The 13253-nt window shown below is 48.4% G+C and overlaps 1 protein-coding gene across 2 annotated transcripts in view; it reads left to right on the top strand.

Moving 5' to 3' along the window:
* TBCA (tubulin folding cofactor A) overlaps positions 1-13253 on the top strand; it is a 64111-nt gene that overhangs the window by 48306 nt on the left and 2552 nt on the right. For both annotated transcript variants that reach the window (XM_030566265.1, XM_030566264.1), the window contains one exon: positions 7262-7348. In XM_030566265.1, coding sequence (XP_030422125.1) covers positions 7262-7348 — 87 coding nt within the window. The remainder of the gene's footprint in view (positions 1-7261; positions 7349-13253) is intronic.

The following is a 13253-nucleotide window of genomic DNA, read 5'->3' as shown; positions in this document are numbered from 1 at the left end:
CTTCTGTTGGTGAGAGAGAAAAGATTTTGAGCTTACAAAAAGCTAGTCTTCAAGACCTGAAGGACCTCTGTGTAAACTCAAAAGTTTGTCTCCCACCATCATAAACTGGTTCAGTAAAATATGTTACCACACTGACCTTGTCACCTTATCAGGGGCATGGTGTGTTTGAAATCTTAAATCCAGAGTAGGTGAAAAATGGCAGGATGATCATTTTTAACCTTTCACATAATGATAAATTCTTCTTTGAGGAGTGTCCCTTTGGGTGCTCAACTTTAGGTGAATCTGCAACAGACCATCTCTGCCACCCTCAGAGGAAATCAATTCTCAAAAAAGGTGGAGAAAAAAGCAGGCAACAAATTCCCATTCCAGGGAACTAGCCAAAAAGAAGCAATTCCTGATTCATTCGACACACTTGGTACCGACTGCGGAGTGGTTGAGCACCTACAAGTTGACAGGATCTTATGGTACTGCTGATTCTGTGAAAGCCAAAGACCTTAAGAAGGTTGCTTTGAGAGGAGTGACAGAGAGAAGCCTTCCTCGTCAATACCGATGGAGCCTCTTAAACATCTGGCACCAAGAAGCTCATCATCACTACATTCTATGGTGCCATCTACTGACCCTGAAGTGCATAGCACAGCAAAATCAGCTACGACAGCAGTACTGTCTACAACACCATCCTCTGCATTGAGGTTGCAGCACATCAATTTCTTCATCGCAAGGACTTGCTAGTTTATGCAACACCAGGATCGCCCCTTCTTCGAATTGATGTTACTCCATACTCAGTACCTTGCCAATCTAGATCACTACTGAGATCAGCCCTTCTTTTTTCCAGCGATGAAGAGGAAGAGGAAGGGGACCACTCCTCACCCATTTGCATGACCTCCAGACCAGGTCCATCAGAGCAATCTGAGTATCAGCCACGGACATCCAGGGGTGGTCTGGACATCCATGGATGCCACCACCAATGCCATTCCCACCGCAATGGCCTTATTAGAATCCATGGCCTCCATACAGCCACCAGTACTCTAGGCCTTCCAGCACCTACAGGTGCCTCCTCATCAGCCTCAGCAGGTACAGCCTCCAGAGGAAACTTTTGAAGAACAGAAGGAAGCTTTGGAACAGGAAATCACCCGTCCAATCAATCTCTCTTCATCCTCCCCAGACAAAGCAGTTATGCCCCCACCACTTTGACTTTAAACAGTTCCAGGAGCTTTTAAAAGAATAGCTGACTCACTCAAAATAGCCTTGGAAGAAGTTGCAGAGTCTCAACTTAAACTGTTGGATATTTTACAGACCTAAACATCAAAGATTATGCTCCCTATAAATGAGGCACTTGTGGACCCAGCCAAGATAATCTGGCAGACCCCTGCAACAATACCACCCACTTGTAAAAGAGCAGTCAAAAAGTATTACATCCCTTCTATTGCTATGGATTTTTTGTTCTCACATCCCGCACCAAATTCCTTGGTGGTAGAGGCTGTGAATAAAGACACCACCACTCCAGAATCACCCCAAACAATAAGGACTGGAAGCAGTTAGCCTCTTTGGGCACAAAGCCTGTTTGTCAGCAACTAAGCAATTCAGAATAGCCAATTACAAAGCTTTGATGGCCAAGTATAACTACATAAATTATGATGTCTAAGATTTTGAAGTCTAAGATTCTAAGATGTCCACATTTATTTACTGTAACAAAAAAAAACCACCTCGCAGAGACGGTCTTGTAAACTTCATTGGATGTGGCAGACACAGCCACACGATCCATTACCACTGCTTAAGTTATGTGACGGGATTCATGACGCCACCTCTCTGGGTTTCCCAAGAATGTCCCATCTATTGTTAAGGATCCTCCCTTTGAGTGCCAGCAATTGGTCACGGCCAAGACTGACTAATTCCTCTATGCCCTAAAGGACTCCAGGGCAACTCTTTGGTCTTTACGTGTTTATACACCTGCACAAAGAAGGAAGCTGGGGAAATACCAATCAAGGCCTGCCCCCATATGTCCAACCACAGAGACAATATGACCTACAAAAATGGAGACAGAGGCCTAAGACCATTCTCATCTCAGACATCAAGATCCCAACAACTGTCTTTGAAATAGCAATTTTGAGGTTTTGCTCAAGGGCCCGAGATGCCTTCCCCATTTCCAAGCACTGGAACCATCATCATTCATCCATCCATCCATCCTTTCAGAGACCGCCTGATCCCATTCCACCCAGTATGGCAGACCATCACCTTGGACAAATGAATATTAGAAATTTATAAACATGGGTTACTCAATCCCATTTACCTCCATGCCCTCTTACCCCCCTCCCCCATTCTCCCTACCTCCTTGTCCCTGTTCAGGAACCCTTCTCACAAGCACCTTCTATGAAATAAATCACCTCCTGCACTTGTCAGTACTGAGTCAACCACACCCAACACAGGGTAGGGGAGGCTTTTATTCCCACTACTACTTAACTCAGAAAAAGAGCAGGGAATGGAGGCCCATTCTTGACCTAAGGAAACTCCACATGTTTGTGAAGGTTCAGTGATTGAGGATGGTCACAATCGCAGCTATAATCCAAGCACTGAAACAGGGGGACTTGTTCTCAGCCCTTGACCTCCAGGATAGATATTTTCATATCTCCATACACCCAGTGCACAGGAGGTTCCTTGGATTCATTCTGGGACAGAAATCACTACCAGTTCAAAGTACTGCCTTTTGGCCTCTCTGTGGTGCCCCCAATTTTCTCCAAGGTTCTCGCGGTCATGGTGGCCCACCTCTGCAGGCAGGGAGTCATGATATTCTCCTATTTAGACAGCTGTCTACTCAAAACCCTTTCTCAGGAAGATGCTGTAGAAGCTACTCAAAGGATAATCGTTCTCTTCTCTCAACTAGGACTAAAAATAAACATGTAAAAATCGACGTTGACACCCCATTCAAAAACTAGAGTTCATTGGGGTCCACCTGGATGTGCTGGAAGCCAAAGCCTCATTACCACTACACAGATTTGTCACCCTTGATCACCACAGCACAAGCCAGCCAACAGATATCAGCCAGGACCTGTCTCCAACTATTAGGTCATATGGCAGCAACCATGTTTGTCGTAATGGACCGTAAATTTGGTTGGACCGTATATATTGTGTATGCTTACTCTGACTACATTGAGCTCACCTCCAATATCTGTTTCTGAAATGCTTTGTTTCCCATTTCAAAATCCAGTCTATTATATAACCTTGCTTTGTAAATTTGAGATCCAATAAAGATGTGTGTTTTTCATCATCAAAGCTTTGTCTGTGACAGTTTTTTCCTTTTGACATCTTTTCATTTTGCGCTAAGAGCACTAATCTTAAAAAATAAAGTTGCTTCCTTTATGTACATAACCACCCTTTGTGCTGGATCACTTTTATGTTTGCCTGTACACTTATAAACAAATCTGGTTTGTTTATCCAAGTATTCTGTCTTTGTGCCTCAACAGGCATTTTTAATCCGATACAATTTGGTTCTTTCCATGCTTAATGCTTTCATTCGGGCATCACATTTTTCAATAACCCCGCAGATATTCATTGTTCTTTGCAAAGTCAGGTCAGTTTCTCATGATGGTACAGAGAAGGGCTACTAAGATGATCCCAGGAAGACAAGACTCTCTTAAGAACTTGGCTTGTTTAGCCTAACCAAAGGAAGGCTGAGGGGAGATATGATTGCTCTCTATAAATACACCAGAGGAATAAATACTAGGGAGGGAAAGGAGTTATTTAATTTAAGGGCCAATGCAGGCACAAGAACAAATAGATATAAATTGACCATCAACAAGTTCAGGCTTGAAATTAGACAAAGATGTCTAGCCATCTGTGATAAATGAAGGGTGGGAGTAGCTCCCTTCTATGGACACCCAGACAGCCAGTTAGCTGCAAAATTCCTGTTAGTAACGGTTCTTTACTTGCTTTACGTGTAAAGGGTTAACAAGTCCGCAGGTAAAAGGAAGGAAGTTGGGCACCTGACCAAAAGAGCCAATGGGAGGGCTAGAACTTTTAAAAATTGGGTCGGTCTGTCTGTTCTCCAGAGAGAGGAGACAGAGCAAAACAGGGCTGAAGCTTTGCTGTAAAAAACTGTGAACCAGGTATGAAAATCACCAGATAGTACCTAAAACTACCTAATTTGAAACCCCAGATATGTAAGTAGATCAGAAAATGTCTAGAAAGACTCAGTTAGGTGTGTCTTTTATTTCTGTAAAGCCTGTGGACTCCTCTTGGCTGACTCCCAAATGCTTTTGTTTTGCTTGCAACCCATTAAGCTAGACCTCCAGAAGACTATTCTTGATGCTTAATTATTATATTAGCTCTTTTAAAATCTAGCAATAGCCTAAGTTTCAGATGTTTTTTCTTTTAATAAAATTTACCTTTAAGAATAGGATTGGGTTTTTTGTGCATATGTGGTTTAATTAGCTGGTGGCAACAGCTGATTTCCTTCGTTTCTCTTTCTCAGCTCTTCCTCAGAGGGGAAGATGAAAGGGCTGAGGGTACCCCACAGGGAGGAATTCCCAAGCGTGCCTTCTTGGGTAAAAAGGGTATTTTTGCACTTGGGTGGTGGCAGCATCTACCCATCCAAGGTCAGAGAAAAGCTGTAACGTTGGGAGTTTAATACCAGCCTGGAGTGGCCAGTATCCATTTTTAGAATCCTTGTGGGCCCCCACCTTCTGCACTTGAAGTGCCAGAGTGGGGAATCAGCCTTGACACCAGCAGAAGAGTGAAGTTCTGGAACAGACTTCCATGGGAAGAAGTGGAGGCAAAAAACCTAACTGACTTCAAGACTGAGCTTGATAAGTTTTGGGGGGGGGGGTGTCTGATGAAACTGAAACTGCCTGTAATGGCATCTAGTTGATCTGTGACTGCTAGCAACAAATACTTCCAACAGCTGGTGATGGGACACTAGATAGAGAGGGTCTCTGAGTTACTACAGAGAATTCTTTCCCAAGTGTCTGGCTGGTGGGTCTTGCCCCCATGCTTGAGGATTAACGATCACCATATTTGCAGTCAGGAAGAAATTTTCCCACAGGTCAAATTGGCAGAGACAACTTAGGTTTTTTATTTTGCATGGGACACTTGCAGGCTTAAACTAGTGTAAATGGCAGATTCTCTGTAACTTGAATTCTTTGAATCATGATTTGAGGACTTCAGTAGCTCAGCAATCACTTTGATTTGAATCAATCTACAGTGATTTGGAGGCACTACAACCACCTCTACAGTTCTCAGCCAGCTTTCCTACCTTACTGAAGGACTCATGTGGCTTCATCTGCCCCTTTGACAAACGCCACAGAAGAAGCCAGGATTAGCGCTGTAGAGTTTCTAGATTCCAAGTCAGTGCTTAAATCTTTTTTTCTTCGATAGCTGTTCAGTGGCCTATATAAAATGAATTGGTCTGTTCTCCACATCATCTACCAGCGTGATAGTGTACAACTTGTTAATAGTACCAACAGAGGTCAGTGATTGACTGACTGGGCCTGGTGATCAGACTATTCTTACTTCTGCGGGTGTTCTTTCCAGAATAGAGGTAAGCTTATAAATGTGGTGGATTATCATGTACTTCTACTACATATGGTGTACGTGGTCTGTGAATAAATTTAGATTTCAGTGTTAGGGTCTTTTAATGGATAGTAAATTCATCTTAACATTTTAAAAATCCCAGTACCTCCTCTTAAACCTAGATACTGCAAATGTTGAATTTTTCTGTAGAACCATTAAAATAATTATGCAGTCTCCTTAGGGCCATTTTTTCTTTTATAAAAGTGGTGATCTTGCTATTGAGACTCTCAACTTTTGAATTTCTTGCCATTGTATTTTAAATTTGTCACCTTTTAATGTTTCATTAAAGTAGAAAGGTTGTCTCTGAATTTCTCATAATGGAACCTGAAGCCTGAATTGGAAACTTTTTTCCCCCCCATTAGACCCATTTTTATCTAAAATGGTTATATAGGCTCCAGACTAGCAAAGAACTTAAGCACAGATATAATTTTAAGCACAAGAGCAGTCCCATTGAATTCTATGGGACATCATTTATGTGCTTAGATATTCATTTACTCAAGTGCTTTGCTGGTCTGGGGCCTTAATGCATGTGAACTTGTGAACACACACACTCACTCACTCACTCACACTCTCTCTCTCTCTCTCTCTCTCTCTCTCTCTCTCTCCCCCCTCCTTTTGAATATATAATTTCCATTAATACTAGTCTGCGTGTAATGACATTGAAGGGGGAAAATATCCTTTTGAGTGAAAGAATGCGAGAGGACTTAAAAGTAAAAGCTTTACACTGCAGGTTATCCAGGTTTCACAATTTGATTTGCTAATTGATTTTCATTTCTAAATAGATTTGATACATTGAAGAAGAGTGCTGTACACCCCCTTTTTTCAGTGTATAGATTTCAGCTTCACAAATATTCCATGAAATATAAGTGGGTTTTCTGTATAATTCTGAAGTTTGTTTTCTGTAAGTGTAGGCAAGATGTTCAGATTCAGTGGGGTGCCAGTTTGGTAATTTTGCTCAAAGTGCATGGTGAGAATAATCTTTTTCTCCTAAAATGAAGCAGAAGGATAAGTAATAACTTTTTATGCATGATAAGCATCAAAAATATGAGCCTGCTGGTCTATGCTTTTCATTTTTCTTTGCCTTTGTCTTTCAGTCAGAACCTCCTGCAGTGTGCACAAGATGTGATCAATAACTCAATAACTTTTTTCATGCAGTAATTATCTCTATGTGGTATTATCTGAACACTGTTTTTCTTTATTACCCAAAAGATGCGGGGGAGATTTATATAACCAGCTGATCCCATTTTGGATGAAGCTACTTCATGACATCAGGGAAAATAGTTTATTTTAAAGAGTCTTTTTTAACAAATGTATATGGAAAGCTTTTACCAGCTAATTCTTTCTTCAGTTGGAAAAATTTTATTCTAGAAGACTTCGTTAATTACACTTATAATTACACTTTGCCATATTTAATTATACTATATGTATAATATGTAGGATATGGAAATGCCATATAAAATCATTTTCTTATATATGCTTTTATTTTACTCATACAAGTGTTAAGCAGTTATATCTGTTAAATAAGATGTAAGGTAGTGTCAATGTGAAATGATCTGTATTTTCTATGAGGTAACTGTTTTAAACATCTTTGAAAATAGTTTTGACAACTATTTTAGATAAGAATGAGCTCTGTGTGTGCTCTAAAATAAGTTTATTCAATACTAAAATGTTCATTTGTTTATGGGCTTCTCTTTCATAGATTGAGATCTTGCAAGAATCTCGAATGATGATTCCAGATTGCCAACGCAGATTAGAAGCTGCGCATGCAGATCTTAGTCAACTATTAGTAAGTATAGCGCAAAATAACTCTTACCTTCAGCATTTCATGTCTTCTGGCCACAAAGACTTAGAAAGCCAGATTCTTTCATTGATGGTGTTGTGCTAGCAAATTATTTAGCCCTCAATGTAATAGTATAATGAAACCGATTAAGATTGGACACTTTCTACTTTGTATATGGTATCTTGTATAGTATTTTGTATATATTTCTAGACTAGTAGTATTTAACACAATAGTTGATTTCAGAATGTGCACAGATAAGTGAATACAAAGTTTAGTGCAGATAAAACAATACAATCAGTAGTATGCTTCAGTAAAAGGAAGTTGAGAAGCACAGAAATGGGACATGCACCTAGTGGACACTTAAATATTGAGCTATTAAAGTGGAGTCCCTTGCTTTGCAAGTTATATTACCATACCACTTAATCTCTTTCGGAGAATTCAGGTTTTACAGCTGGAATATTCTGCTTGCTTTGATTATTTGATCATTTTTAAAAATAATCACAGTATCTTAAGATAAGTAATTAGCTTGATTTCAGTGGAACTATTTGCACATGAGTAAGGGTGATATAGAAATTTAAGGCTCAAACCTGCAGTGAGTGAAGGAGAGATGACTTGGTAGAATTATCCTCTGCTGATCTCCATTAAGGTGCCAGCATTAGAGCCTGCTTTTGCAAGATGATGAATGACCTCAACTCCTGTTAACTTTAAGGGGAGTGAAAGGCTCTTCAGATTTTCCATGAGGCGCTCTGCGCTTTGCAGGATCAGACAGTTAGACTTCATCTTTTTGCAGGTCCATAGTGGTCTTTAGATTGTTTATGTGAAGGGGTTGGCATAATTTACTGTTCTTCTTCGAGTGATTGCTCACATCCATTCCAGTTAGGTGTGCGCGCCGCGCGTGCACGTTCGTCGGAAACTTTTTACCCTAGCAACTCCAGTGGGCCGGCAGGTCGCCCCCTGGAGTGGCGCCGCCATGGCGCCCAATATATATCCCTGCCGGCCCGCCCGCTCCTCAGTTCCTTCTTACCGCCGTGTCGGTCGTTGGAACTGTGGAGCGCGGCATAGCTGTCCTCCACGTCCCTAGCTCTCCTAGTTATCTATCGTTATCTATCGTTATCTCTAGTTTCATTATAGTTGTTAATTAGTTTGTTAAGTTGATAGTTAAGTTAATTAGTTGTAAAGTACTTCTTCGCCGGGGGCTTAGCCCTTCCCGGCACCCGGCACCGGGCTCATGCCTGGTTCGCCGGGCTTCAAGCAGTGTGCGGCCTGCAAGAAGCCCATGCCTACCAGCGATCCCCACGAAGCGTGCCTGAAGTGCCTCGGGGAATCGCACAGATCCGACAAGTGCCGCATCTGTAAAGCCTTTAAGCCGAGGACAAAGAAGGAGAGGGATCAAAGGCTCCGAACTCTCCTAATGGAGGCGGCACTTGACCCGACGGCTTCGCAGGCCGTGGTATCGGCACAGGCACCGGATCGCTCCGGCACCGAGAAGACTCCTCGGCACCGACCCTCTCCGGCACTGGAGCCAGAGCCAAGGCCGTCGAAGTCTAATACTCCGGCCAGGCAGACCCGGCTAGAGCGCCCGGCCTCGACATCGGCCGCGGCGCCGCCGGCACCGTCAGCACCGTTGACTCCGGGCCCGGCGGGTCCGTTGAGTCCGGTGCCGCCGAGCTCCCCCATGAGATCTGGGGTTGAGATAGTGGTCCCGTCCACACCGGAGACCTTCGCCTCGGCTCGGGACCTTATTGCCCTGACTGAGCCTACTCGGCTGCCACCCCCGGTACCTCCGGTGCGGGTCGTGTCCAGAGGCAAGCCCATGATGTCGGCACCGCCCAGAGACAGTCGTTCCCGATCCAGGTCCCGACGTCTTGGGCGCTCCAGATCCCGACGCCGCTCGCAGTCCCGGCACCGCTCCCCTCAGCGGTACCGGTCGCACTCGCGGCACCGGTCGGCATCGAGAAGGTCGCGGTCAGGCTCCAGTCGACACCGGCACCGCGACTCCAGCAGCAGGTCCCGACGCTACTCGCCGCACCGGTCGACCTCCCGGCACCGAGCTGGTGGCAGGTCCCGGTCCCGGTCTCGCTCGACCTCCCGGCACCGAGCTGGTGGCAGGTCCCGGTCGACCTCCCGGCACCGAGCTGGTAGCAGGTCCCGGCACCGAAGCGGCGCCCGGCACCGATCAGGATCGCGGCACCGATCAGGATCACGGCACCGTGACAGATCCCAGTCCCGGTCCCGATCCCGGCACCGGTATGACTCCCGGTACCGGTCCCCGGCACCGAGACGATCCTCCGTGCCGGCCCGCGCAGACCCGTACCATCCAGGGTCGGCCCCACCGTGGCCCTCGAGACAGCCGTCCGTATCCTCCCAGACGGACAGCGGCTATGCGCTGGGCACCGACCGGCAGGCGGCGCTGTTTGGTGATCCGCCGCTGCAGGAGCACGGCCCACAACAGTGGGGATTCTGGACACCCTGGGCGTACCATCAGGCCCAGGGCCCCCAGCAGCTCCCTCCTAGGCCGGCGACTGCGGAACGTAGGGCCCCGGAAGCCTCGTTGTCTCGCCCCCCTCCCTCTCCGGAAGGGGAGGAAGGGTCCAAGCAGCAGGACTCCGCTGTGGCTCCGGAGGCAGAGGCGAGGGCTGAGGAAGACCCTCAGTTAGACACTCTCGTGCCGGGGGTCTCATCATCCTCCTCCCCGGATGAGGCGGTGGCGGGTACCTCCTCCAACAGTCCCCCCCCCGCTGGATCTCAGGGCGCACCAAGACCTCCTCAGGCGATTGGCTCAGAATCTGAGTCTGCAGGCGGAGGAGGTCTCGGAGATAGAGGATCCAATTGTAACCATCATCTCCTCTGATGCTCCCACCAGGGTCGCCCTGCCCTTTATACGAACCATCCAGGCCAACGCCAACACCATCTGGCAGTCTCCGGCCTCCATCCCTCCGACAGCAAAAGGCGTCGAGAGGAAGTACATGGCCCCTTCCAGGGGATACGAATATCTCCATGTACACCCGACCCCGTGTTCACTGGTGGTTCAATCGGTGAACGATAGGGAGCGTCATGGCCAGGAGGCTCCGGCCCCCAAATCAAGAGAGGCCAGGCGGATGGACCTCCTTGGCCGTAAGGTGTATTCGGCTGGGGCGCTGCAGCTCAGGGTCTCCAACCAGCAGGCCCTGCTGAGCAGATATGCCTTTGATTCCTGGGTGGCAGTGGACAAATTTAAGGAGCTGCTGCCACAGGATGCTCGCCAAGAGTTTACGGCCATCTTGGACGAAGGCAAGAAGGTCGCACGCACGGCCTTGCAAGCCTCCTTGGACGCTGCGGACTCGGCTGCCCGTACCCTTGCGTCAGGTGTTACGATGCGTCGCATCTCCTGGCTGCAGGTTTCCGGCCTTCCGCCAGAGCTCCAGCATACCATACAGGACCTTCCTTTCGAAGGCCAGGGCCTATTTTCTGACAAAACAGACCCCAGACTCAAGAGTCTGAAAGATAACCGAGTCGTTATGCGGTCCCTCGGGATGCACACTCCCGTGACGCAGCGTAGGCCCTTCCGGCCGCAACAGCAACAACAACAACGCAGGCCGTTTTCCCAGTTCCGCCAGCGGCAGGACCTTTACAGGCGCCGCGGCAGGAACGGGAGGCGCAGGCAGTCGGGGAACCAAGGGGGGCAGAACCAAGGCTCCTCAAAACCCCCGCCTGGTCCTAAGCCTTCATTTTGAAGGTGCGCTCGAGGGCGCAGTAACAGTTTCCCCTATGGATCCTTCCCCCCCGTTTTCCAACCGCCTTTCGTTTTTCCTCCCGGCGTGGTCCCAAATAACATCGGACCGCTGGGTCTTAAGCGTGGTGCAGACGGGATACCGCCTGCAGTTTGTTTCGTTTCCTCCTTCCCGCCCTCCTTCCTCGTCCCTCTTCAGGGACCCCTCTCACGAGCAATTCCTTCGGCAGGAGGTGCAGACGCTCCTCAGCAAAGGAGCTATAGAGGCGGTTCCGGAAAACGAGAAAGGCAAGGGGTTTTATTCCCGCTACTTTCTGATCCCCAAGGCCAAGGGGGGCCTCAGGCCTATCCTCGACCTGCGAGAGCTCAACAAATACCTCGTGAAGTTGAAGTTCCGCATGGTATCCCTGGGGACCATTATTCCATCCCTGGATCCGGGAGACTGGTACGCCGCCCTCGACATGCAGGACGCGTATTTCCACATTGCCATTTGGCCGCGCCACAGACGCTTTCTCCGCTTCGTTGTGGGGGCTCTTCATTATCAATTTGCAGTCCTCCCGTTCGGCCTGTCCACGGCCCCGAGGGTGTTTACAAAATGCATGGCAGTTGTCGTGGCGCATCTTCGGCGCAACCGTGTCCACGTGTTCCCTTATCTGGACGATTGGTTGATTCGGGGCACGTCGGAACAGCAGGTGACCAGCCATGTCCGCGTGATCGCCGGCATGTTTGCGAGTCTGGGCCTGTTGATAAACACAGACAAGTCCACCCTGAGGCCCACTCAGAAGGTGGAATTTATCGGGGCCGTCCTGGACGCCACTGTGGGCAGGGCCTCGCTGCCTCTGCAGCGGTTCCAGACCATGGCGGCGATCATTCAACGCTTGCGGTCAGCCCCGTTGACGTCCGTGAGGACATGTCTAACCCTGTTAGGTCACATGGCGGCGTGCACCTTTGTGACCGACTACGCTCGGCTCCGCATGAGGCCTCTCCAGCTGTGGCTTATCAGTCATTACAGGCCGGCAAGGCAACCGTTAGACATGTTGATCACAATCCCCCAGAAGGTCTTAGATTCTCTCGGCTGGTGGTTGGACCAGTCCGTATTGTGTGCGGGTCTTCCCTTTCACCCGTCTCAGCCCTCGGTATCCCTGACAACGGATGCCTCAGATCTAGGCTGGGGGGCCCACCTAGGGACCCTGCGGACGCAGGGCCTGTGGTCCCAGGAGGAGGTGGGGCTACACATCAACATGAGGGAGTTGAGAGCGGTCCGCCTTGCTTGCCAAACGTTTTGTCATCAGCTTCAGGGTCGTTGTGTCGCCGTGTTCACGGACAACACGACGACCATGTACTATATCAACAAGCAGGGCGGCACCAGGTCCTCCTCCCTGTGCCTCGAGGCGATACGACTCTGGGACTTTTGCGTAGCCCACTCCATTCACCTCAGGGCTTCCTTCCTTCCCGGAGTACGGAACACGCTGGCGGATCGATTGAGCAGATCCTTCCTGTCACACGAGTGGTCCCTTCGCCCGGACGTCGCTCTCTCCATTTTCCGGAGGTGGGGTTATCCCCGGGTGGACCTCTTCGCGTCCAAGGGGAACAGGAAGTGCCAAGCGTTCTGCTCCTTTCAGGGCAGGGAGCCGGGGTCGATAGCGGATGCCTTCCTCATCCAGTGGTCGACCCACCTGTACTATGCGTTTCCTCCGTTCCCTCTGGTTCACAAGGTCCTCCTGAAGGTGCGCAGAGACAGGGCTCGTGTGATCATGGTGGCCCCGGCATGGCCCAGGCAGCACTGGTACACCATGCTGCTGGACTTGGCCGTAGCCGACCCAGTTCCCCTGCCCCTTCATCCGGACCTGATTACCCAGGACCACGGGTCTCTCTGTCACCCAGACCTGCAGTCGCTGCACCTAGCGGCGTGGCTCCTGCGTGGCTAACTGGTTCCGAGCTGCGCTGCTCCACGCCTGTGAGAGAGGTGCTCTTGAGCAGCAGGAAACCGTCCACAAGAGCCACGTATTCGGCGAAATGGAAACGCTTCTCCTGTTGGTGCGTAGAGAGAAATCTCCGCCCTATGGAAGTTTCGGTAACCGAAATCTTAGACTATGTTTGGTCCCTCAAAGAGCAAGGTCTGGCCTTATCGTCGTTGCGAGTCCATTTAGCAGCTATCTCCACCTTTCACCCGGGTGCGGACGGTCGCTCCGTTTTTTCTCA

The sequence above is a fragment of the Gopherus evgoodei genome, chromosome 6 (assembly GCF_007399415.2).
Source record: "Gopherus evgoodei ecotype Sinaloan lineage chromosome 6, rGopEvg1_v1.p, whole genome shotgun sequence".
Lineage (NCBI taxonomy): Eukaryota > Metazoa > Chordata > Testudines > Testudinidae > Gopherus > Gopherus evgoodei.
The sequence above is the reverse complement of the archived record's forward strand: the minus strand, read 5'-3'. Positions and strand labels throughout refer to the sequence as shown.